The sequence below is a fragment of the Salvelinus alpinus genome, unplaced genomic scaffold, assembly GCF_045679555.1.
Source record: "Salvelinus alpinus unplaced genomic scaffold, SLU_Salpinus.1 scaffold_41, whole genome shotgun sequence".
In the NCBI taxonomy this organism is placed as follows: Eukaryota; Metazoa; Chordata; class Actinopteri; order Salmoniformes; family Salmonidae; genus Salvelinus; species Salvelinus alpinus.
In genome coordinates, this window is record NW_027255982.1 from 630,179 (window position 1) to 657,727 (window position 27,549).

Consider the following 27,549-nt stretch of genomic DNA (forward strand, 5'->3'; position numbering starts at 1 on the left):
CCTCTGGAGAGCCTTACGGTTGTGGGCGGAGCAGTTGCCGTACCAGGCGGTGATACAGCCCAACAGGATGCTCTCGATTGTGCATCTGTTAAAGTTTGGGAGTGCTTTTGGTGACAAGCCGAATTTCTTCAGCCTCCTGAGGTTGAAGAGGCGCTGCTGCGCCTTCTTCACCACGCTGTCTGTGTGGGTGGACCAATTCAGTTTGTCTGTGATGTGTACGCCGAGGAACTTAACTTACTACCCTCTCCACTACTGTCCCGTCGATGTGGATAAGGGGGTGCTCCCTCTGCTGTTTCCTGAAGTCCACGATCATTCATCTCCTTTTGTTGACGTTGAGTGTGAGGTAGCGTCAGGGGTAGCGTCAGAGCCTCTGAGACACAGAGCCACACTGGTGCACAAATGCAGGGGGACGGAGGTACTGGGAGAGGTCGGCTGTGTGGAAACGATGAGGGTCAACGGACGAGGACTTGATGAGAGCTGGGATGAATTCTGTCTGGTGTAGGCCTACAGTAGATTTGTTTATTTCACTGGCAACCTCTTCATTAAAGAGGAAGCATGAACTCAATCCCAGCTTTTAAACGACCTCATCTCAAACACTGTGTGGTGAATGCAAAGGTACTCATTAAATTGGCTGAAAACACACACACACCTCCTACTCTGGCCCATACCTCTCAACCCTCTGTAGTTGTGGCAGCTCGTAGGCAGACTCCAGACACACGTCGAGAGGTAGAGTGGAGGCAAACAATTGGGATCACTGAGTAACACGGATTAACATTTGGCTCAATGAACACACTGCCCCCGCGCGCACCCGTCCTCTCGTCCCTACCTCCCTCACCCATTTCAATCTCTACGCAAATTGACTTTGGCATTTCCCCTGCCGCCTGCCTCACCCCTGTAGCAGCAGAGCCTCTGTTGCTCGCTTCCCGGCTTGGCTGACGAGCGCCACAGCTTTATGACACTCGCCACCTGGGATTAGGTTGGAATGTCTCTCTTGTTGACAACTATCTGGCCCCAGGCCTCTTTGCGTCGGGAGTGAGCATTGGGGCAATTATTAGGCCCCAGTGGCAAAGCCACATTCCCCTTATTTTGGTGGCGCCCGCCTCGTTGAGCATAGAGCGTTGGACACCTCGTTTTTAGAACACACATCCTAACATTGTACATTATGGCCATTTAGGATTATGAGATATATATATATACACGTGTGTGTGTGTGTGTGTGTGTGTGTGTATATATATATATATAATGGCTGCTTGCAAGTTTTATGATCTTCAGCTAGTTATTCTTATCTCATATGAGCTTTCTGTTGCGCTTTTAGTATGTGTGTGTATATACTGAATGTGGGTGAGAAGGTCTGGATTCCTATTGGAAAGACTAGAGGCAGGTTTAAACCGCTCTTGACAGAATTGACACGTTGCTGCTCACAGGCCAGTAGTGCAACAGGACGCACTGCCACTTGTCTTCATTCTGCCAAATAGCTGTTGGCTTTTTGACTTACCTCCATGGACGTTTTCAGATTTTGAAGCAATACAATGTCTAGCAATTAGGATATGGAAATGACCCTGTGCCTCTGCAGAGCTGAACACAGCCCTATGTCCCAACAGTGTCTATTTAAACTTCAGCTGTTTTTCTTAGGAACTTATCAAACACCTACCAGAAGTGTTTTTCTTAATCCTATGTGGATGTTATTTTCTCTAGGCCTAACTCTTTTTCAAATAATGTGTAGAATGTTCTTAGTTGAATGCATTGTTGTACCAAAGGACTAGGTATCTCCCGTTCCCTTTACTCCGGCGTCCGATCCATGTGGAAGTCATTTTGACGTTTGCCTGTATCTTCAATGCTATTGTTATCGGGTAATAGCTTCTGCGACCGTAATCGCTGGCTGTCGGCTGGTGTTTATGCCCAGCGGAGGATGCTAATGTAAACAGGAAGGAACCTCAACCCACACTTGTACACAGTGGCAGGCTGTCGCTGGACTACTCATTCAAAATCGAATCAAGTCCAATTTTATTGGTCACATACACATGGTAAGCAGATGTTATTGCAAGTGTAGCGAAATGCTTGTGTGTGTGATTACTCATTCATCAACTTTGTGTTCTAGCATGTGTTGTATAGATTGGTACGGCTAATCACTCACTGTTGCAAGGGAGGTGTGACTAAGTGTGTTATAATGTAGACAGCGAGGAAACGGTCTGTGTGTGGTCCGGTGTGAGCTAAGCCTTCCCAGCGATCCATCATGCCCAGTCACCATACAAGCCCGGGCCAGAAGAGCCTTGTTATGGTTTGTCTGATTTGGCTGTCCGAGCCTTCCTGATTTGTGAATACGGGAATGTGTTGCTACGGTTAAGCGTAAACAGGTTCCTGTTTCTGAATAGTCTGATATTCCGTATTTGTTTCATATTTTAATGGATTTGCAAGCATGCTTCGTCTTATGTCTTCTAAAACACAAGTTGGCCTGATGCATTAAGCACTTTAATTAAAGCTGGGATCTTTAATGGTGAAACAGACATGTCCATTTGGGATATTACAACATCAAAAACGGTTCTGCAAACAGCACCCTTTTCCCCCTCCCTGTAAATCCTTGCATGTGCTATAGAAGGACAATATGTACTGCAAACAGCACCCTTTTCCCCCTCCCTGTAAATCCTTGCATGTGCTATAGAAGGACAATATGTACTGCAAACAGCACCCTTTTCCCCCTCCTGTAAATCCTTGCATGTGCTATAGAAGGACAATATGTACTGCAAACAGCACCCTTTTCCTCCTCCCTGTAAATCCTTGCATGTGCTATAGAAGGACAATATGTACTGCAAACAGCACCCTTTCCCCCCTCCCTGTAAATCCTTGCATGTGCTATAGAAGGACAATATGTACTGCAAACAGCACCCTTTTCCCCCTCCTGTAAATCCTTGCATGTGCTATAGAAGGACAATATGTACTGCAAACAGCACCCTTTTCCTCCTCCCTGTAAATCCTTGCATGTGCTATAGAAGGACAATATGTACTGCAAACAGCACCCTTTTTCTCCCCCCTGTAAATCCTTGCATGTGCTATAGAAGGACAATATGTACTGCAAACAGCACCCTTTATCCCCTCCCTGTAAATCCTTGCATGTGCTATAGAAGGACAATATGTACTGCAAACAGCACCCTTTTCCCCCTCCCTGTAAATCCTTGCATGTGCTATAAAGGGCAATATGTACTGCAAACAGCACCCTTTTCCCCCCCTGTAAATCCTTGCATGTGCTATAGAAGGACAATATGTACTGCAAACAGCACCCTTTCCCCCCCCTGTAAATCCTTGCATGTGCTATAGAAGGACAATATGTACTGCAAACAGCACCCTTTCCCCCCTCCCTGTAAATCCTTGCATGTGCTATAGAAGGACAATATGTACTGAAAACAGCACCCTTTTCCCCAATATGCTATAGAAGGACAATATGTACTGCAATTGACCGTGCTGCGCCACGCTTCTCAGCTCGGCGACAAAAACGTCAACGGTGGTGGGGCGAACAGTGGCACCGTTTCCCCCTGCTGCGGATTCCATCTTTAAGTCATAGGCTAACATCCTCCAATACGTTGACTCCGTTTTTAGCCATATTTCGACTTGTTCTTGGAGTTTTAGTTTCAGTAATGTAGGTCCCAGTCTTAGCAGCATTGGCTGTCATGGTCAGGAACATTTGTAAGTGTGCTGAGTAACTCGAGGTCCAAAAGGGCTTGACCTTTTGACACATCAGCGTTTCGGAGCTTTCTCCTCAGAGAATGCAACCTTAGCGACCCCGAAGGGAAGCGGTTGCACGGTCGCGGTATATACTACAGGAGTGAAGTGTGTTCTGGAATAGCTCTGCTGACAGGGTGTGTGTGAGATCTCTGGGTGGTGAGTGAGTGAGTGTGTGTGTGTGCTCATTTCTTTTGACCAAAATGCTTGAGCAAGTAAATTGCTTTGTTTACTGAGGATGAGTTAACCACCATGCAGGTTAACCTAGCATATTCTCATGAAGAAGATCAGACCGTAGGTTAAGATCCTATAGGCTAATATAGCCCATCGGAGTTAGCATATTGGCATCCACTTTAACTGTAACCACAACCATTAACCTTTTTATAGTACCCCTCAGTTGATCTCCCATCCCCCGTTCTACCTTAAACCCTGACCTCTAAATCTCCTCAAGTCTTGGAAGTTAACATCCCTCTGGAGGCTGTATAAAACTGTATGGCAGGATAAGAGATTCCCTCAAACCGAAGGCTTAGGGCTTGAATTCCCCAGGACCCAAGGTTAAATCCCTCATGGCTTACATTCCTAACATTTACCTTGGGCCTATCATGTTAACAGACATAAGCCTCAGCAGTGGGTCCATGGCACATAGTTTGGTAGTTGGAGATTAACTAAAAAGCTCATGTAGCTGGAATATAGACACGGGGGGGACATTTGCTGTAGCCTATTCGGGATGTGTTCGGAAACAAGCGTTTTTTTTTGGTGTCTCTGTGGTCACCTTTATCCCCCATGGGCCTGCCTTGCTTGTATCCATGTGTCTGCACTCTTGACTGTTTACACTAAACCTCAGTGGGAAAGGTACTAATGCTGCTAGCTCCGCATTGACTAGAATCACACACTCCTACAGCGGGGAGGTCTTTTGTATTTATGAATTATTCAGTTGCCTGCCAACATCCAGAAGCAACACAAAATGAAGAGGCCTCTCGGTTGAAGAGGACTAGGGCTTTGTTTTTCATGACATCTTTATTGATAAGGGAAGGGCAGCGTAGGGGGGAGTCGGTCAGCATTCTTTGTTGTCAGTCAGTTCTGCCGAGTTGTGAAGACTCTGTAATCCCCACTGATCCAGACCTATTTCTTCTTTCTGTAGTTGAATTTTCCCATAGCAATTATTTATTTCTCCAGCCTTCTTTCTCCAGCCTTTTGATTAGAATTTGAGGAAGATCCACGTGCTGAGATGTGACCTATGTGGGTATGGTAATGGCGTCTATTCCCAATAGGTTGACACACTATATTGAGCAGCAGCAAGTTCTGTGGACAACATCGTCCCAGAAGAAGTAGAAGTGGTAGCAAGTAAAAAAGTTGGAGAACTTCTCCTGCTCTTCTAAGGGAGATGTAGACCTTCAAATTAAGTCCCAAGTTCTAGAAAAGTTGGGAAACGCCAGCACTCCAATAAGTTTATTTAAAAAATTTGACAAAAAGACGTCCACCCATTTCACCTTTTTTATTTTCTGCCGGACAGGGTAACGTTTCGTCAGTTATGCCTTCATCAGAGTGTCTGCTGTAGGCCCAAAGCCTATCCATTCTGACTCCAGCAGGTCAAATAAAGCCTCGATGAAGTGGCCATGGCACACATTCCAACATCTGTCTGCTGTGTGAACGGCAGCCCTAAATATCCTTCATCCGCCTCAGCATCATAGTCAAGGTTACGATGATGCCATTAACTCCCTGGCCGGCAGCACGGACGAGTTCGAGTTTCTGTTAACCCTTACTTTAGATTTGATGTCGTCGACGGCATTAGGCATTCATAAACATGGGCCTAAGTAGTTCTGAGTGTGAGGAACAATCTCTTGACCTGCTGTTCGATGTACATACCACTTAGCCTAAATATGCTATGTGCTAACAGTATTGATCTGCTTGTCATGAGTTGGCATAAACTGTCACTGTTTATGACAGGTGTCATGTCCCACTGCGATACTGTAACATTATACCCCCCCCCCCCCCCCCCCCCATGTCCCACTGCGATACTGTAACATTATGCCTCCTCCCCATGTCCCACTGCGATACTGTAACATTATGCCTCCTCCCCATGTCCCACTGCGATACTGTAACATTATGCCTCCCCATGTCCCACTGCGATACTGTAACATTATGCCCCCCCATGTCCCACTGCGATACTGTAACATTATGCCCCCCCATGTCCCACTGCGATACTGTAACATTATGCCCCCCCCCCCCCCTATATGTCCCACTGCGATACTGTAACATTATGCCCCCCCCCCCCATATGTCCCACTGCGATACTGTAACATTATGCCCCCCCCCATATGTCCCACTGCGATACTGTAACATTATGCCCCCCCCCCATATGTCCCACTGCGATACTGTAACATTATTGCCCCCCCCCCATATGTCCCACTGCGATACTGTAACATTATGCATCCCCATATGTCCCACTGCGATACTGTAACATTATGCCCCCCCATATGTCCCACTGCGATACTGTAACATTATGCCCCCCCCATATGTCCCACTGCGATACTGTAACATTATGCCCCCCCATATGCCCCCCCCATATGTCCCACTGCGATACTGTAACATTATGCCCCCCCCCCCCCATGTGTCCCACTGCGATACTGTAACATTATGCCCCCCCCCCCCCCATATGTCCCACTGCGATACTGTAACATTATGCCCCCCCATATGTCCCACTGCGATACTGTAACATTATGCCCCCCCTATGTCCCACTGCGATACTGTAACATTATGCCCCCCCATATGTCCCACTGCGATACTGTAACATTATGCCCCCCCATATGTCCCACTGCGATACTGTAACATTATGCCCCCCCATATGTCCCACTGCGATACTGTAACATTATGCCCCCCCATATGTCCCACTGCGATACTGTAACATTATGCCCCCCCCATATGTCCCACTGCGATACTGTAACATTATGCCCCCCCCCATATGTCCCACTGCGATACTGTAACATTATGCCCCCCCCCCCATATGTCCCACTGCGATACTGTAACATTATGCCCCCCCCCATATGTCCCACTGCGATACTGTAACATTATGCCCCCCCCCCCCCATATGTCCCACTGCGATACTGTAACATTATGCCCCCCCCCATATGTCCCACTGCGATACTGTAACATTATGCCCCCCCCCCCATATGTCCCACTGCGATACTGTAACATTATTGCCCCCCCATATGTCCCACTGCGATACTGTAACATTATGCATCCCCATATGTCCCACTGCGATACTGTAACATTATGCCCCCCCATATGTCCCACTGCGATACTGTAACATTATGCCCCCCCCATATGTCCCACTGCGATACTGTAACATTATGCCCCCCCATATGTCCCACTGCGATACTGTAACATTATGCCCCCCCATGTCCCACTGCGATACTGTAACATTATGCCCCCCCCATATGTCCCACTGCGATACTGTAACATTATGCCCCCCCCCCATATGTCCCACTGCGATACTGTAACATTATGCCCCCCCCATATGTCCCACTGCGATACTGTAACATTATGCCCCCCCCCATATGTCCCACTGCGATACTGTAACATTATGCCCCCCCCCATATGTCCCACTGCGATACTGTAACATTATGCCCCCCCCCCCCATATGTCCCACTGCGATACTGTAACATTATGCCCCCCCCCCATATGTCCCACTGCGATACTGTAACATTATGCCCCCCCATATGTCCCACTGCGATACTGTAACATTATGCCCCCCATATGTCCCACTGCGATACTGTAACATTATGCCCCCCCCCCATATGTCCCACTGCGATACTGTAACATTATGCCCCCCCCCCATATGTCCCACTGCGATACTGTAACATTATGCCCCCCCATATGTCCCACTGCGATACTGTAACATTATGCCCCCATATGTCCCACTGCGATACTGTAACATTATGCCCCCCCCATGTCCCACTGCGATACTGTAACATTATGCACCCCCCCCCCCATGTCCCACTGCGATACTGTAACATTATGCCCCCCCCATGTCCCACTGCGATACTGTAACATTATGCCCCCCATATGTCCCACTGCGATACTGTAACATTATGCCCCCCCATATGTCCCACTGCGATACTGTAACATTATGCCCCCCATATGTCCCACTGCGATACTGTAACATTATGCCCCCCCATATGTCCCACTGCGATACTGTAACATTATGCCCCCCCATATGTCCCACTGCGATACTGTAACATTATGCCCCCCCATATGTCCCACTGCGATACTGTAACATTATGCCCCCCCATATGTCCCACTGCGATACTGTAACATTATGCCCCCCCCATATGTCCCACTGCGATACTGTAACATTATGCCCCCCCCCATATGTCCCACTGCGATACTGTAACATTATGCCCCCCATATGTCCCACTGCGATACTGTAACATTATGCCCCCCCCATATGTCCCACTGCGATACTGTAACATTATGCCCCCCCATATGTCCCACTGCGATACTGTAACATTATGCCCCCCCATATGTCCCACTGCGATACTGTAACATTATGCCCCCCCCATATGTCCCACTGCGATACTGTAACATTATGCCCCCCCCATATGTCCCACTGCGATACTGTAACATTATGCCCCCCCATATGTCCCACTGCGATACTGTAACATTATGCCCCCCCCATATGTCCCACTGCGATACTGTAACATTTGCCCCCCCATGTCCCACTGCGATACTGTAACATTATGCCCCCCCATATGTCCCACTGCGATACTGTAACATTATGCCCCCCCATGTCCCACTGCGATACTGTAACATTATGCCCCCCCATATGTCCCACTGCGATACTGTAACATTATGCCCCCCCATGTCCCACTGCGATACTGTAACATTATGCCCCCCCATATGTCCCACTGCGATACTGTAACATTATGCCCCCCCATATGTCCCACTGCGATACTGTAACATTATGCCCCCCCTGCGATACTGTAACATTATGCCCCCCCATATGTCCCACTGCGATACTGTAACATTATGCATCCCCATATGTCCCACTGCGATACTGTAACATTATGCATCCCCATATGTCCCACTGCGATACTGTAACATTATGCCCCCCCATATGTCCCACTGCGATACTGTAACATTATGCCCCCCCATATGTCCCACTGCGATACTGTAACATTATGCCCCCCCATATGTCCCACTGCGATACTGTAACATTATGCCCCCCCATATGTCCCACTGCGATACTGTAACATTATGCCCCCCCCCATATGTCCCACTGCGATACTGTAACATTATGCCCCCCCCCCATATGTCCCACTGCGATACTGTAACATTATGCCCCCCCCCATATGTCCCACTGCGATACTGTAACATTATGCCCCACCCCCCCCATATGTCCCACTGCGATACTGTAACATTATGCCCCCCCCCCATATGTCCCACTGCGATACTGTAACATTATGCCCCCCCCCATATGTCCCACTGCGATACTGTAACATTATGCCCTCCCCCATATGTCCCACTGCGATACTGTAACATTATGCCCCCCCATATGTCCCACTGCGATACTGTAACATTATGCCCCCCCCATATGTCCCACTGCGATACTGTAACATTATGCCCCCCCCATATGTCCCACTGCGATACTGTAACATTATGCCCCCCCCATATGTCCCACTGCGATACTGTAACATTATGCCTCCCCCATATGTCCCACTGCGATACTGTAACATTATGCCCCCCCATATGTCCCACTGCGATACTGTAACATTATGCCCCCCATATGTCCCACTGCGATACTGTAACATTATGCCCCCCCATATGTCCCACTGCGATACTGTAACATTATGCCCCCCCCATATGACCCACTGCGATACTGTAATATTATGCCCCCCCATATGACCCACTGCAATACTGTAACATTATTCCCCCCATATGTCCCACTGCGATACTGTAACATTATGCCCCCCCCCATGACCCACTGCGATACTGTAACATTATGCCCCCCCATGTCCCACTGCGATACTGTAACATTATGCCCCCCCCCCATATGTCCCACTGCGATACTGTAACATTTGCCCCCCCCATATGTCCCACTGCGATACTGTAACATTATGCCCCCCCATATGTCCCACTGCGATACTGTAACATTATGCCCCCCCCATATGTCCCACTGCGATACTGTAACATTTGCCCCCCCATGTCCCACTGCGATACTGTAACATTATGCCCCCCCATATGTCCCACTGCGATACTGTAACATTATGCCCCCCCCATATGTCCCACTGCGATACTGTAACATTTGCCCCCCCATGTCCCACTGCGATACTGTAACATTATGCCCTCTCATATGTCCCACTGCGATACTGTAACATTATGCCCCCCCCATATGTCCCACTGCGATACTGTAACATTATGCCCCCCCATGTCCCACTGCGATACTGTAACATTATGCCCCCCCATATGTCCCACTGTGATACTGTAACATTTTGCCCCCCCATATGTCCCACTGCGATACTGTAACATTATGCCCCTCCATATGTCCCACTGCGATACTGTAACATTATGCCCCCCCCCAAAAAAAAAAGTTACCTGACACGGACCAGCTGATCTGGACATTTCTGACAAATTGTAAATAGCTCTCTAAGGTATGTGATGACTGACATGACGAGGAAAACTGATGATGCACTACCCAATTTAGAAATGTCACCTTGTGCATTCTACTATTACAACTTTCAAGAGTAAGTTGAAAGCCCGACTGAGTTCCTAAACATTTTTTTTTTTAAAGGCCCCACCATTTTTGAACCACCTCATTAAGAGACCATGTCAAAGCAGCTGATTACAGTGGTAAGTCAGGGAGGAGCAGACAGGACAGGGGGGGCTGGTCTGGGGGATTGCACATGTCACCCCATTGAACTTCCTCATAACTGCAGTTTTGGATGACCGGTGGAACTCATTCCTCCCCAGGGGGTCAGGGAGCCGGATTCCACAGTGACTCGTCGTTTCGAGGGGGCGTGGCCTATCCTGAGGCATGGCAGACAGCTGCTCTGCCTGGCAGGGACCGCAGCGGTGACATCACGCCCTGGGATATTTTAAAGAGGGCCGATGAGCTGGGGAGCGAGCTCGGAGTGGACAGACCAGCATCAACAGCGCACCGTGAGGGTTGTATTAGTGTTTTCAGGAGCTCCTGAGAGAAGAGTCAAATTCCACCCGGCCACTTTGTACGACAACCTGCTCCCTGAGCCGACCCGCCCCTGATTCCGCCTCTGGGATATGACCTACTAGCCCCTGTTCTTGCAATGCTGAGGCATTGCCCCATACCCCTTTTCGCATCTTCCAGATCCCGAAAGAAGATGCCCAAGGCCTCTGGGAAAGAGAAGGCCCCCCTGGCAACACCGGAGAGCCAGGCCCTGGACATAGTAGCAGACCCAAAAGTGGTGGTCAAGGTGGCTAAGGAGCCTCCACTGCCCCCGCAGAAAGTGCTCCGGCTCTTCAACATCAACATCATCACTCAGGGGCTGCCCTTCTGTCGCAGACGGGTGAGTGCTGCCGGGCTTGGGCCCAAGGTGTGTTAAGGGGGGTTGGGGTTGGCCAGATGCTTACAGACATGAGCGAGGAATCTCGCCTGTCACCCACATAAAATGTCAAGGGGTCACTCCGCACCCTGCTGGCTCATCTGAGAGACGGGACTGACGAAAGCAAAACTGTCTGCGGACTAGTGCAACTGTGATTCTGTTTTAGCGTCATGGTCTCTTCTTTTCTTTCCTCTCTTCTGTTGAATTGCACATTGTCAGTCTCTCAGTGTTGTTGTGTTTGTAGTTAATCAAGGTGACAGTTTTTGTCTCCATCTGACAGAGGTGACTTTTCTTTTGTTTTTGAAATGTTCAACAAGAGTCTTGTTTCTTCCCTGGGTTGTATTTTGTCAAAGTGAAGCACAGTGGAGGCCGCCTCAAAAATACCTCTGACGCACAAGCCTTCTCAACGTGGATATAAACACTGTATCTGGTTAGGAATAACCCCCACCCCCCCCCCCCCACCTACTACATCTCTTCCCACTTCAGTCAACAAACATTCATTTGTTACCTGTACTGTTGTGTCATTTAATCAAGAGGGAAAAGATAAAAGCGATAGTAAGTGTTGCTACTTGTCCTTGACCGTAAAGGCAGTGACAGGTTTTATTCTTGTCAAAGCGTTTCATAATATGAAAACTATATTGCCAACACGTGAATGAGCGCAATAGCTTGTCAGTTTGTTAGAATACCCTATTCCCCAAGGACTTTTACTAAGGGTTTTGTCACAATTACATTGTACCATGTTGTGTAATGCTAACAAATGCACACTACCCAATCCTTAATCATGTGCCTACTTCAGCAAAAATAGCTTTCAGACAATTTATTTGTATTTAAGTATTCGGTGTCTCTCTAAAACACGGTTTTATGCTAGCGTGTGTCATGGGGTAGACTGCTGGGCGCAACAATGCACTTGTTGACGCAGTCATGTGCTCGGGCAGCCTCGCCCAAAGCGCCGTTCAGGACTCCTACATGTGACCTTAAAAAGGCTGCATGGTATCTCTCTATTTATAGGTTATGTTTAGGAGACGGTGACCAAATGTATTGATCGCAGGGATAAACACCTGGCAGCTTCTGTAGTCCAAGGAAATATCGGTTGTCGATGTTTCAAGAACGTAAAGCTGAACGTTTTATAGGGACAAGTGCATAAAAGACAAAGCTCTGGATGTCCTCTACCTTCACTAGTCTTTTATTGCTGACGTGTTTCAGTTATGTCATCTGATTTAATGGGAGAGGTCCTGCTAGATAGGAGGGGGGTTAAGTAAGTGACGGCCAAGACAGTTCAATGATATCGGACGCGATGGAACGTTACACCTCGACAACTGGCCTGCGGCTTTACTCCTTACGCTTAGCAACCTAAATTAAGCCGTTGTAATGTTTCGGGGAAAAAATGGGCGTAGGAAAATGACTTGTCGTGTTTAGGCAAGCATATCCTGCCGCTAAACCGGCTTCCATTTTGCGAACCCGGTCTCTTTATGCACAGCTTACGCCATGCTCGTACCAGTCCAGCAACCTTGCATGTACATGCTTTTTATTTATATATATATATATATGTGTGTGTGTGTGTGTGTGTGTGTGTGTGTGTGTGTGTGTGTGTGTGTGTGTGTGTGTGTGTGTGTGTGTGTGTGTGTGTGTGTGTGTGTGTGTGTGTGTGTGTGTGTGTGTGTGTGTGTGTGTGTGTGTGTGTGTGTGTGTGTGTGTGTGTGTGTGTGTGTGTGTGGCGCACTGCGGCAACAAGTGGAGAAGGTGCACACTTGTGAAAGGCTGACCAAGGCTTTGACTGCCATGTTGAGCTGATATCCTGCCAAATTGAATTGCGGCCCACACAACCTTTTTTCTAGTTGTTCCCCTGTAAGGAATCAGACGTACCACAGCTTTTGTACCCCCTGTCTGTGACGCGGGAAATGTTGGCAGCCCTTGATGGGCAATTTGCACTTTTGTGACATTGTACTGATGTGAACCCTTAAAAAAACCATCACTTGGGGGAATTGAATTGACTATAGCTAACAGCATTGGTATTTGCTTGTCAAATTAGACAGGCACCTCAGTGTTTGGGTGTTGGCTACATCATAGTAAAAATGCCTTGGAGCTTAGGCGAAGGGCTCTTTTTATAGGGGTTGCTGATGGAAGGATGGGAGAGGACATGAAAGATTGAGAGAATAAAATTGTCCTCTTTACAACGCTTCTGCAGCTTTCACAGAGGGAGTTGAGGGACAGAGAAGGATGGAGAGAGAATGAGGAGAGGACACAGCTAAAACAGTGACTGAGGAGACTGCAGCCCTCTCGCTCGCTCTCCCCCCTCTCGCTCGCTCTCCCTGCCCCTCCCCCCCTCTCGCTCTCCCTCCCCACTTTGTGTCTCCCCCCTCTCCCTGCCCGCTCCATCTATCCCTCTCCCCCTGTCTCTTGCTCTCCCCCTTTCTCTCTCTGCTGTCTGAGATCAAAGCCAGCCACTGGGTAAAACAGCTCAGAGACAAAGGGATCAGAATGGTAATTTGTCCTTCATTAGCGCTGTTTACGCGCTAGCTGCAGGTTCAAAAGCTGAGCCGAAAGGGATCTAAGGGGGTGGCTAGGCAGGATAATATCCACTATGCTGTCTTTCCTGGCCACAGAGTCAGAATTAAAGAGATGTTTCTCTTTGTAAGTGTATCGCTCACTGTCCTATGGGATTCAAGTGGCACTCATAATAATCACCATAATAATTTTCTGCAAGGTAAAACAGACTGTTACATTCCTCTGTTACACCGCGTGACTAACAAAAAGGGAGACCAAACTAGGTTCACAGTCAACGCACACATCACAAAGCAGGATGAGCAACTGTCCAGGCATATGATGGCTATAGCCCTTTAGCCTGTTAAACTCAGTGGTTGTTTTGGACCCGGTACCCTTGCCCTTTAAAAGACTATGTTTGTGAGGTGATTCTCCCCAAGAATTTCATGAATGCAGAATGTCTTGACCTCCATCCAACAAGTGTTCATTTGTACCGTGTAATGTTTCAGATGTGTTGTGGGCTGTAAAATGGTGTTGAGGGTGTTAGAACTGTAAATAAGGTGTCCGGCTGGGTACCTTCTGTGTTCTCTCATTCTCTTGCTCCATCTTTCTAGTTCATCCCTCCCTTCATTCCTTACCTCCTTTTCCTTTGATAAGGAATGTTCTATGCCCTGTTTTCTACAACTGCTAGAGAAATTCAGCCTTGATGCTAATTAGGCTTTCAATCTTTTATAGCTGAAGGTGAAATACACCTTTTGGTACCAACCAGACCTAGGCCTCCAGGGGTGCATGAAACGAGACACCCCTGGCACAGGGAACCGAACACGGGAAGAAAAAAAGTTAGTTAAGCCCCCACCTCTGGCAGCCTCCGGATGGTAATTGGTTTATATATTTAAAAAAAAAAAAAAAAAAAAGTTGGATTACGCCACTGTTGCCGGTCGAGCTTAATCCCTGGCTTCCCGTTGCGAGAGTGCAGTTTCCCCCTCCAAAAGCAGTGCAGCGCCCTCGGCATGCCAACCACTCCTCCACATCAGGGGGTCTTTGCCTTCCCTCTCTACCTCTTTCACTCTCTCCCACTAACTAAAACACAGGCGAGCTATCAGCCATTTGCACACATTCCCCCAGTAAGATTAACTTGGTAAGAAAAGACTAAATGGGACCTTACAGGCTTCCCCTTTTTTGTTCTTGAACACGACCCACTAAAGAACAAGTTTATTTTGTTTTTGCGTCTTTGTCGCTGTGTTAAAATGGTACCAACTGTGAGAGAGAGTTCCAGGCCTCGAATTGAAAAACAGTCTAAACTTTGCCACTGTCTGTCTTCTGGAAGAACTTTGTCTCAGTAGACCAAGCCAAACAGTAGCTAGGTCCCCCATGCCATGCCCAGTTGTGGGGCTGCTCTTGCTGGTGTGCCACGCAGACTCCATCAGACTCTACTGTGGAGGCAGCAGCTGGCTCCAGTGAATGGAATTGCTGGTATTTCTCTGGTCTCTATGGGACGTTAGAACTTAAGTCCCTGGAGCTTCCGCTTTCGAGAGAGCTCATTCCTCAGAGTCCAAGGAGCTAATGCTGAAAAGCGACAGTGTTGCTGCTGAGATAATTGCTGAAAAGTTTAGTTTAGTTATTTTAACAAAAATACGTTCATTAACTTCAGTTAACTGAATACATTATACGTTCCATAGTACGGAGCGATTAGTGATTTAAGGTAGTTTGATTATAAAAAAATAATCATGGATTTCGGTTTCGATTATACATTAAATGCATTATGAAATATTGACAGTAAAAATATTAAAAAAAAAAAAAAAAAATTTTTATGGGAATTCCAAAGTCAATCATTATGAACATTCAATTGCAAAAACATAGAGACAATGGAATATTTTCAGTCAGGTCAATAGAGAAATAGGAAATGACTATGAAATAATCAAATATTTAAATTGTAAGTTCTTTTGTTTTATGACTTGATTTTTTTCATTCCTTAATGTCATCATCTCTGCTCAGGGAATAGCAGCCAGTCAGACCATCTAACGTTATCTCGCTGCTCCCCATACTGTACGGGTCTTAAGTCATCCTATTTAGCTAGGCTAGCCTGACAAAATCATTTTTCTGGTTCTTCAAAGTAGATGAGGCATACTTTCACAAACGGTCTCTATCCCTCTCGTTGTTGTGTACATTCCTCTCTCATGCGTTCCGTGTGTATCTAACGTAACGTAGCATGCGTAAATGTATCTCTGTCTAAGCCGGAAAGAACCGGTGCAATGGATTTTCTTAACTCTATTTATTGTACTGCATTGTTGTTTAAGAGCTTAAGTAAGCGTTTCACGGCAAGGTCGTATGTATTCAAATTAAATTCAAATTAAATTAATTGTAGTTAATTACCAGGTTTCGGCACTGAACTAGGTTGAATATTTGCTTAATGCAATGCAAATCTAATCGTGAATGATTCGATTTCTCTCTCAAGAAACGGCGCGTTGGGCTCACACACAATTCCTGAATGGAATTCAAGCAATTGAACTGACATCGGACAATTAGTTGTTTTAATAACCCCACCCAAAAGAAAACGAAATCTTGGTTAATCGCTCAGCCATAATGTTACTTAACATTTGCTTCCTCTGTAATAGCTTAGCAATAATGTTTCTCTTGAAATGTAGGCACACAAGCTTAAATACGGTCCTTGTCTGAGGATATCTCCAGGATCTTTTGTATCGTCCTTCAACTCTGTCAATCTCCTGACATAAATAGCATAGGGACTTGGCTTGAGTTTCCAATTAAAATGTGCCAACATAGGTTACACAAACCTCGTTTGCCAGGCCGGAACAGGCATCCAGCTGTTGATGGTTATCGGGAATAAGACTTACACAGCAGTGCATTTGAGACTTGGTTTTAGTTTCCTGGCTCATCCTGCTGCCATGCCATTTTGGGTAAGATGATCTGGACCTGCCCATTACAGCTATGTGTCCTGTCCCCTGCCATCAGCCAGGGCCATTTGCTGCTTGGACCTTCGCTCAGTATAGGCTACAACTTTCCCTAGAGACTCTGATATCAAGTGCAAAGCGGATGAGCTAATAGCTAGATCTCAAAAGCCACGAAAGGAAACACTTTGCTATTTTGTCCGTTATAAATCCATTCTTAGCCTTTCTTCAAAGTAGTCTTGTATTGCCTAACGGGTACATGTAAGCTGTTGTGGATTTAGCAGTTAATCAGCCAAGTATGTAGTATAACACAAGATGTTGTAACTGAGTGCTCATATGGCCTAATTGTTTGTTTGTAAGGTTGTGTCTGTGTATGTGAAGCAGGGCGACGTGACACCCTTGGTAGGTGCGGCCTACGATGCATGCTGCAAGCCAGGCGGAGATTGCAACCTCGCTGTCATGTCTTCGGTCACATTTCAAGAACATTTCCATTTCCAAGAGTGTTGGATAAAAGGGATATGAGATGGCACCAATTTTAGGCTGTTAAATTCAACTTCGCCAGCGTGCTGTTTGTATACTGTATATGCCCTTGCGTGCTAACTGCTAGGCACTACTCTGTGTCATTCATCATACTTTCAAACAAGTTAGTTGCAGAGAAAGCACAAGAAAAGTTTGCACCTTTATGCCAACGAAGAGATGTTGAGAAAAGCCCACAACAGGCCTTAGAGATCAGTGCACTGCCAGTTGACTCCCTTAACTCCCTCACGCTCCTCCCAAGACTCCAATCTCTGCAGTGGATTATTTCTCAAATCCATCTTCTGGTAAACACATTTACCAACTTCTTGCCGGTCGGGCCCAGCCATGTATTAAGTAAGGTGCCCGCGGCTGTCGGTCCAGATAAGACTTTTTGGATTTGAGGAGCTTCACCCTGTACTCATTTGGTGCTACATAGATCACAATGGGACTCGCAATCCCTTGACTCCGCATCATGGCCCACCGAAGCAATCGGCTCCTCGCCGCGTCTCTTTAGCGGCCCCATTCACGTTATTGCAGTTGACAGCAAGGTGTCATTGCAGGAGAGATGTCGTTAAAATGGAGGGCCTGGAGAAGCACTGAAGATGGTATATTTGCTGATGCAATAGACTGCAAGACGACAGGGCTTATGCTGGAATAATAAAGCACCCTACATTACCACTCCAAGACTTGCTTGCTGAGTTCTGGCTTTCTTTTTGGATGAATTATTACAAATTTAGCTATTTGTTTCTATTGTCAGTATTGTGTCACGCTTCAACATGATGACCTTATAAATGTATTCTGCCACTGAGGACCGCATTCACAACTTCACGCTTTCCCCACACACTAGAAATCCAAGGTCCCTCCGACTAATCCGCCTGTCTATTCCCTGACAAGTAGAATAGGTTACAGAGTATTGAACAGACCCGTACGCTTGTTTTTACTCTGTATCCTGCTGGGCAGTGACACAGCTTTGAGCAGAAGATGAAACTCCCAGAGCGGTGTTGCTCTCACAGGGGGAGCCCCCTGTTACGTCCATTCAGTGGGCCTCGTGGTGTAAGACATGCCCTTGGCGACAGGGTCAGGCACTGGGCAGTCGGTCCGTTGTATCTGCAGTCTCTCCTTCCCCGACAAGTTCACTAGAGATAAGTGCTATCTGGGAGCTCTTTATGGCACCCTCGCCCACTTCTAATCCTTCAGTGTACATCTTGTCATTTTTCTATTACAGATTATACTCTTTGAAGGCTTTTATTCATCGCCCTCCAGCTCTAAATGCCCTTTTTCCCATTATCAGTAGACAATCCGGTCTTCGCTCACAAACTGACCGTAAGTCCCCATCACCAACTAAGTGTTGCAGTGCGATGGATACCCATAGCATTCTGGCTGCGCATCACAACCATCTGTCCTGCTGCTCCTTTGCGCTCTATTAATAGAACCCACATAAGAACAGCTCCTCTCTGCCGTTATGGCTCAGCTGCTGAAACTCACAACACGTTCGCCTCAGACGTACTGACCTCCCCTTCAGTTCAAAGCCAAGGAAGAAGTGATGGCGAAATCATGTCAAATCATGTCAAAGGGATTTTGTGGGGCATGGACTCGTGGGGCGTTCCCCTGGTGTTAGCCATCTTGCTAGCTAGCCTCACTAGCGCCTTCCTCCCTTCCCGCACCTTGGCGTATTTGACCATGTCAGTAATATCTATATAGGTGGCTGGCTGCCACGTTCATCTCTGGATTTGTGATCTGGACAGCTGATGCCCGGCCCCGTTCAACCCCCACTCTCTCTCCTGAGGCGAGGACCAGAGCGCTGCTCCCTCACTCCTGGGAGAGGTGCTGGGATTCCATTGCCCTTGGGCTCCAAATAACACTGAAGGGGGGGTGGAAGGGAGGAAGGCATCTGCTCCATGCTATTCTAGGCAGACCAATTCCAGGGCAGAGAGAGGGAGAGCGCCAGCCAGCAGTTCGGCCCAACCAAGCTGTTCTGTCCCCCACTAAGAAAATGAAGAGGCAAGGGTTCGGTAGCCAGGGAGGACGGTCGGTTTTCGTGTTTCTGGTTTGTAGCAGCAGTCTTATCGAATCATCTGTTTAATTTCACTTCCTCTTGACCTGATTTTTGTTTGATTTCCTCTAATCTAATCAACCAATACGAGTTTTCTGTTCTGTTTACCCACAACGAATCATGGTAAACAAACACTGTTCCTTATCAGTCAATGTTCATCAGAGTGTACTGGAAAACATTGACTAGTTTCCGAGTACTTCAACATAAATGAGCCTGGTCATCATTGATGACACGGCGATCTCTCTCGCGTGCATATCTTGCATGTCTCAACACTGTGGCCTTTTACAGGTGAATATAAGTTCTCTCTCTAAACTCTGCATGCATTCGTCTTTCCCGTGGTATGCTGTACGTGACGCAGTGTGACCAAGACCTGCTCAGTAGGCTCACGACCGACTGGCCCAGGTCGTAGTTCAGTCACGGCCCTTCCCACCTGCAGCAGGGCTGCCTGGATGCACTGACATTTCCCACGGCAGGCGGGGGCAAGAGGGGTTAAGAAGAGACGTTCTCCTCCCTCAGGAATGTGTCACAGGGCCTAAGCATCGCCATGTTCCCCAACCGGAGAGAAACTGAAGTTGGGGTGGCAGCTTTAAAACCCCTCTACACGCATGCAGATACACACTGCTCTGCTTCTCAGTTGTCGTCTCTGGTGTACAGTACCTCAGGGTCTACTCACTACTCTGCAGACCAAACTGAGTCATCATTACCAACAACTAAGCCTGAGGTTGAACAAGACTGCGCTGTCGTAGCCTGTTTTCTCCTTGCTGCTTCACTAACAGCTTGTTTGGGAGTCTGTTTTTGAAGTGAGTCAGAGGCGTAGCGTATCGGGGCCCCTGCATCTCGCCTGTGATCTAGTATTGCTAAGCACTTGTGTCAGGAGCCACACGGGGCCGAGCTGCTCTAGAAGTTTTGGGTTATTTGGGCGTTGTGTTTGTGCCGGCGTCTCTAAGCTGCCAGCCTGAACCCAGAGTGACTAAGCTACCCTGTCGCCTCTTTTCCACCGAAACAACTGGACTGTTTATTTTCAATGAACAGTTTCCAAGGAACCGATGCTATGCTTCTCACTGAGCCCCTCGCGCCACAGCTCTCACTCTAACAGTGTGTGTGTGTGTGTGTGTGTGTGTGTGTGTGTGTGTGTGTGTGTGTGTGTGTGTGTGTGTGTGTGTGTGTGTGTGTGTGTGTGTGTGTGTGTGTGTGTGTGTGTGTGTATAAAAATATATCAAATCAAATTTTATTTCATTCATTTCAGATCCAAACATTACTCCAAACACTTCATGTTATAGTGAGAACAAAGGAACAGAAAGAAATAAAAAGCAACTGTTGGGTTTGTATGATAGATATTGTGTTAAAAACCAAATGGTTTTATCAAAAACATGTTAGGGTAACTGTACGGACAGTCACTCTTCAATAAAGACTTTTGCACCAGTGTTCTGCTCTTAAGAAGATGTGGGTTAAAAAGCCAGCCCTTTTTAGTTGTGTAAATAGGGTCAAGCAAATATCCCCCTCATGGTTATTGTCCAGTTCTCTCACCTTATACTTATTTATTTAGATAATGACAATTCAAGATGTGTGGTTTTTGTTTTGATGAGCTTATTCTTTATTTATATATATATATATATATAAAGAGAATCAATCTTCCTCATTGATCAGTTGTCTCTGGCTTTGATGGCCGTGTGGCCGAGGGACAACAGACCCCCCCCCCCCCTATAGATTTTTCTCATGTGTGTAATTGTGCCTGTGCACCACTGCCCCTACTCCTCACCTCCACAGCCTTGTGTTCTGGGCTGGGATCCCATGGTTGGAAATGTGAGCTGGTTAAACTACTGTCTGGTCCTCCTTTCCAAGCCTCCGGATCTGCTGCTACTCCCCTTTTAAAACCCACCCACCCATCTCTCTGTTGCTCTGGCTTGCGCGCCTAGCCGGCACGTAATTGGTTCATCAGCAGCAGTCGGAAGCAGCCGTTGAATAGATAGCCAACCGGCCGGCTGTAATTGATGCGGCTGTCTGCATGGTTTGTTTAATCTGTGCATAACCCCTCCGTCCCTCGCTCTCTGTGTGTGGTCCCCCTGGCGCTGCTCTGAGGGTGCAGGTGCTGAGCGTTAGAGAGACATGCCAAAAGAGAGATGCAGAGCGAGAGACTGAGACTGAAGGAAGGATAAAGAGAGGGGGAGGGAGAGAGTGGTGGGCATTTCTTAAGCGAAAGGCTTAGATGCAAGACATAGCGGTCATAGGATCCTGTGAGCTATGAGCTGGCAGGCGATGTTGCCTCTACCCCTCCCTGCCCTCTCTCCCTCTGCTCACTCTTTCTCTCCTCTCTCCATCTCAATTTAATTTAAGGGGTTTTATTAGCATGGGAAACCAATGTTAACATTGCCAAAGCAAGTGAAATAGATAATAAACAAAAGTGAAATGGACAATAAATGAACAGTTACACTCACAGAAGTTCCAAAAAGAATAGAGATTTCAAATGTCATATTATGTGCAAATAGTTTCTCTCTCTCTCTCTCTCTCCCCGCCACCCTCAGTGAACCCACTGTAGAGTGCAGCCAGGCTCAGCATTGTTAGTAATAAAGATAGCCTTGCACAGCAGAGAGAAGCACAGCAGCCCCGCCTGCAGAATATAGAGAGGAAAGAGGAGCGACATTGCTTGTTCTGGTGTTGCAGACGGCTGAAACTCCAGTGTATTGCACAGACTAAAGAAAGACTAAACAAATACCTCTGGGCGGTTTGTTCAAGGAGTGGAGAGCCTTTGTTGCTTGAATGAGTGTGTGATTTGGAAGGAGTTGGTTTTGAACAACGGTACTGGTCAGTCCGGGTTGGCTGGTATTCTGTCAAATATCTCCTATAGTGGGTTCAGTTCACCCATTTGTCAGGCTCACTGCCTCGTCATGCCTGTCACCAGCGCTGGTAATGACCCTCCATGCCTTGGCTAGAGTGGAGCTGCTCCCCAGTATCAGATGAGCTCCCACCCATTCAGTGGTACCAAACTAGTTGAGACCAGTCGTTAATGCTCAAAGGTCATCCATGTAAAGTATAGGCTAGTCTTAACTTTCTACGCCTTCAACCTTACTCGAGTCACGCGTCACATCCACCGCGGTTCAGTGGCACCGGACGAGTCGTGACTGACGTCGTTAGTGAAGTGTAGGCTGACTTTTAGCCCACGGCTTCACCCTCACCCTGCCCTTAACTGTATTCGTGTCTGGCGGCCATGCTAGTGTCTCTGGGTTTGCCTGCTAAGGGCTCTGCGATGAACAGCGGGACAGCCAGTGGTTTCTGCAGCACAGGCAGAGTCTGGTGCCAGCTGGTCCGCCATCTTGGCTCTGGCATACGGAATGCGTGAACGCAGGACCCTATCGAACCTATGATTTCTGTGATATCTCATAGACTTAATACAGGTTTGGATTATTTTACTATACATTGATATCTAAACGATGTTTATGCTACAGTGTGAAAATTGACACAATTTCATTTTAGTTGAAAAGAAACAGTGTAGGAAAAATACATTTTATTTACTGGGTTCTGTTGAATAGTGCCTCGCCCACTCCGCTAACAAAACACAGTGCCCTTTAATGCTCTTCACACATTGAGGCTTTAGAAAAAGAAGGGGCTCCTTGGAGCCTGCCTTCCTCCTCCTGGTCCTGCACATGCATATGAAGTGGCTCTTTATTACCCTTTACCCTCGGTGCTTAAGGCGTCACTACAGACACCCTGGTCCGAATCCAGGCTGTATCACAACCGGCCGTGATTGAGAGTCCCATAGGGCGGCTCACAATTGGCCCAGCGTCGTCCGGGGTAGGCCGTCATTGTAAGAACGAATGTGTTCTTAAACTGATTTGCCTAGTTAAATGAAGGTTAAAAATGTAAAAGCTTTTTTTATTTTTGTTTCTGCTTTTAATACCGCTATTTGAGTGTCCTTGGAAAGAGAGTGTGTGTGTGTGTGTGTGTGTGTGTGTGTGTGTGTGTGTGTGTGTGCTCTCACATTGTATTAGTTAGTCTGCATCCCTGGATGTGAAGGAGCACTTTAAGGGGCCTTGTGGTTGTCTAGTCCTCAGATGTACTGCGTATTCATTCTGAGTACAGACAGACCTCTCACGCTTCCATCGATCTCCACATGTCCTCTACCGACGTGTCTAGAACTGAAGGCCTCCTAAGACTAACGTTTAGCATGCAGAGGGAAACCAATGGTAACAGGGACAATGTTAATGTCTCTGGTAGAAAGAATCGAGGCAGAAAGGCAGACCGAAACTTGTTGCATGTCGTGATCAAGTAAGGAACGACTTATCCAAGGAAACGCAATGACTCATGAGGATTTCGTGGCTGCCGTAGTTAGCGGACTCACACACACAAACACACACACAGTTAGCTGACCATGTTTTGAAGACGTTGGAAACCCGAGGTCTCTTCTCACATTTGATTATAACCGTGTATCATGTGGGAGATGTTACGCCAGGCTTCAACTTCCCCCCTATTTATAAACCCTGCGTGGTTTTAGAAATGTCTCCCCTTGCCCGGGCTCGCCGTGCCGTCCACCTCCCCGTCTGAGAGACTCCGTCATCACCCAAGTAAAGGCAAGCGGCACATCGCATCCCTTCAGTTCAGAAGGCCACGGGTTTGTCCCAAATGGCACCCTATTCCCTGTATAGTGCACTACATTTGACCAGTTCCCTGCTCAAAAGTATTGCACTACAGGGAACAGGGTGCCATTTCAGACGCACCCTAACTCCCACATCTCTTTAGCAGCCTGAACTTTGTCCACCTCCACCATTGCCTGCCTACCCAACCAACCAGGGCCTTCCTTCCAGCACGTCTTCTCTCTAAACTTGTTACTCAAGCTCCCTGTCCAATTAAGGACAGCTTCCCTCTGCCCCCTCTTGGCTTTCGCTGTATTTAATTATACATAACATCAAGGCGCCCAGGCACAGGGGGGAGATGGATGTGTTTTCTATGTAAAAGCGAGTCGCCAGCCTCTCACTAATGTAGCTCCGGTGACTCAGCCGGCTATTAATAGGACCCTGCCTGTCAGTTCCTTCAGCCCTCAGGCTTTGTGTGCAGTGTTACAACAATGCTCACCGTCCAGCCGCTCTCCGCTGCCGTACTGTAGCGGACCGTCCTTGGCAGCAGGGAAGACTGACCACACGTTGGCATGACGGCCGTCATTGTCTTGTCACAGTGCAACATTCATCTGCGACTGTAAGTTGAGGGACTGGCGTTGTTGCGTATGAGTGACTCCATCTGTTGGAAGACTAGCCGAGATCAAGGCAGCCATTTAAACCCCACCAATATCTATCCACCGCAGGGACTAGTTGACATCACTGATCTTGTCTAAGGTCTGTTTCCTCACCGTCAGGTTCACTTGTGTTTTACATCAACTTTCTGACCCTTCATCACAACAGCCCTTTTCGCCGTGTTAGAGAAGGGGACATTCCCACTATGCCCACTGGGGCCATTTCCAGTAGCTGGAATGTTTAGGGAACGCTGTGGACCTTAGATCCCGGCCCCGCCAGGCCAGTAGATTGATGAGGAAGAAGCGGGAGTTCCAAGCAGCCGCTTGTTGCCGTGTTTTAAAAAGTCAGGTCAGGAGACGTCTGGAAGAGGGAAGAACATTCTCTGAGGAAAACACACCAGCCAAGGAAGAATGGAGGAGGATAGGATATGCAACTTCATGGACTGTATGCCAAGGGAACCCTTTCACACCTCTCCACGTCGCATCTAGGGGCATTTCTGTTGTGTGTTGGTTGTTACTGCAGACCACTTGCACTGTCCGTATTTCCATAGAAAATCATTCTGGTTTAGTGGTACAGTGACACAACTCTCTCACGTTTACAGACTCAAGGACACACAGGACCCACTTCGTCATTCGAGTTTGGATAGCCTTACAGTTTACTGAGGGAGGAGGAATGCAATTACTTTCACCCCCCATTTTCCCCCCTTTTCCCGTTCAAAGCATCGTACTGAGCAGAGGGGCGAGAGCTGCATTTCTTAGAGTATTGACTGTGTCCGTACGTAGGTCCAGTGGCTCCCTCTCTATTCTCCCACACAGTCCCCACCCGCTCCCACTCTCTCCTTCACCCTCTCGCTCTCTTTACCACATATTACCCCTCCTCATCCTCTCTCTCCTTCCTTCCATCCCCCTCTCTCTATGGACTTGTCTTATCTCTGGCCAACAGCACCCCGATCCTCCCTTTCCTGTGGACTGGGTGGGCTCTTCATTAGCCGTAGCTTAATGGAGTCATTCAGTCTCTAACCCCATGATGAGGCCGATTTAATTTCTGAATGCCACTGCGTTCCTCAACTGTCCCTGTCGCAAGTGCAGGTTGAACTAGCATTCATAGAAACGACAGACCAACGCTGGGAGTGATTTTAATATTGACCTAAAAGTCATTTCTGGGCTATTTGCTGTGTAATGTGGTTGAGGATTAAGACTTAAGGGTTTGACAAGTCCTACTGTTACCGTTTCCATTAGTCTGGTCTAATATCCGTAGAGCTCAAACTTACTGAACAAAGAATGTAGCCCATTTGATTGCTGCGAGACTTTTCCAAGTAGCATAATATGCGAACTTCACTGAAACAAAATGTGTTATGACAGCTGCCAGAAAAATACATCTCTGGGTAGAACAGTTTGTATAGAACAGCTGTAGATGAACTCTGCTTGGTAAATCCTGGCGTTTTTTGTTTTTCTAACAGTGCAATATGCTGCAGTGCATTCTCTGAGTGGTTTAGGAAAATGACTTCATCCTCTGCAGCTACATTCAGATGTCTAGACTCTGGCAGTAGTTCTTCATTAAGAATTCTAATTGGAAGGCTGACAGACTACCTCTTTGCAAGCATACTGTTTGATGCCTGCCAGTTGATTAGCTAGTTCCGCACTGCTCCAGAAAGTAGATTTGCAATGATTAACATTCAACCATGATGAGTGTTTGTCTAATTTGATAAGGCGATAATGATATTACCAATCGATGGATGTCTGCATGCGATTTATTTTTATTTTTTTCACTCGACGTTCCACTGGTGTTTTGAGACTCACGACTTGGATAAGAGACTTTGTTTACACTAGAAACTATCGCACAGAATGTTAATTGCTGCTGGCTTTACTTGTTCAAAGCAGCCATCAAGTAAACACTCTGTGGAGATTTCTTTCAGAAGTAAAATATTCATAGAGCATATTGTTTTGACCATTATTGATGGCCGAGTGTGAACAGTGCTTTGAAACATTGATGCTATTTACCATTGCATAACTGACCTATATGAAACATTCATAGTCTAGAGAAAATGCCTCTGCCTCCACTGGGTAGATCTCAAACAAAGGCAAACCAAAGGACCTATTGCCAGTGGACAATACTTAGAGCAGAGTTTGTTATGAAGAAGGAGCAATGCAACTGAATGAAATGTGTAGCTACTACTTAGGCTAATTTAAGAAATCATTTCAGTATCACTTTGTTTGGGTCCCATCTTGTTGATCTGAAGAGACTTCTGTCACTGTTGTGAAGACTGCTAGCTCTCTCATTCTTCTCCCAGGAGCCTAGATTGACATTTGCTGCACTCTCGCGCTGTGCTCAGTCAAAATGTATGTCTGGTAGTGCAGCTCTGGGTCGTAAAAGCTTTGGAAGTTCGAGCATTCTGAAAAAGGATTGCCTTTTCACACAGTGTTAGGACAATGTTCTATTAAGAGTCACCCTCTATGCCATTTTGTGGTCTCTGCTTGATCTGAAATTGAGGGTTGTGACCCTATGGGTGATTGGTTCATCATAGCCCTCTGCATCGCTCAGTCTCCCTTTGTGACGACACCCCGATTACTCCCCTTTTTGCACTCCTTACCACTTCTAGGAACACATTTATCTGGCCCCAATAAGTTTCTCCAGTAACTTAGAGCAAGCTATTTCTTCAAGGTCATATGTGAGTCATTTCTGCCCAGTGCCCACCCTCCCCTAAACCCCTTCAGGGAGAAGGATCACTCTTACTATCCATTTGAAAAATGTTTCCTATTTTGGGCCTCCCGAGTGGCGCTGTGGTCTAAGACACTGCATCGCAGTGCTAGCTGTGCCACTAGAGATCCTGGTTTGAGTCCAGGCTCTGTCGCAGCCGGCCACGACCGAGAGACCCATGATGCGGGCAATTGGACCAGCGTCGTCCGGGTTAGGGGAGGGTTTGGCCGGCCGGAATGTCCTTGTCCCATCGCGCTCTAGAGACTCCTGGGCCGGGCGCATGCGCGCTGACACGGTCGCCGGGTGTACAGTGTTTCCTCCGACATATTGGTGCGGCTGGCTTCCAGGTTAAGCGGGCATTGTGTCAAGAAGCAGTGCGGCGTG

At 47.3% G+C, this 27,549-nt stretch overlaps 1 protein-coding gene across 4 annotated transcripts in view; it reads left to right on the plus strand.

Moving 5' to 3' along the window:
* LOC139567067 (F-box/WD repeat-containing protein 7-like) overlaps positions 1-27,549 on the plus strand; it is a 203,285-nt gene that overhangs the window by 97,786 nt on the left and 77,950 nt on the right. The window contains exon 1 of one of the 4 annotated variants that reach the window (XM_071388518.1): positions 10,839-11,254. The exons of 2 other annotated variants lie outside the window; for them this stretch is intronic. In XM_071388518.1, the coding sequence (XP_071244619.1) occupies positions 11,015-11,254 (240 nt within the window). In that variant the 5' untranslated portion in view covers positions 10,839-11,014. Of the gene's footprint in view, positions 1-10,838; positions 11,255-27,549 lie in introns of those variants that run through there. One more of the 4 variants, XM_071388517.1, reaches the window with a different exon arrangement.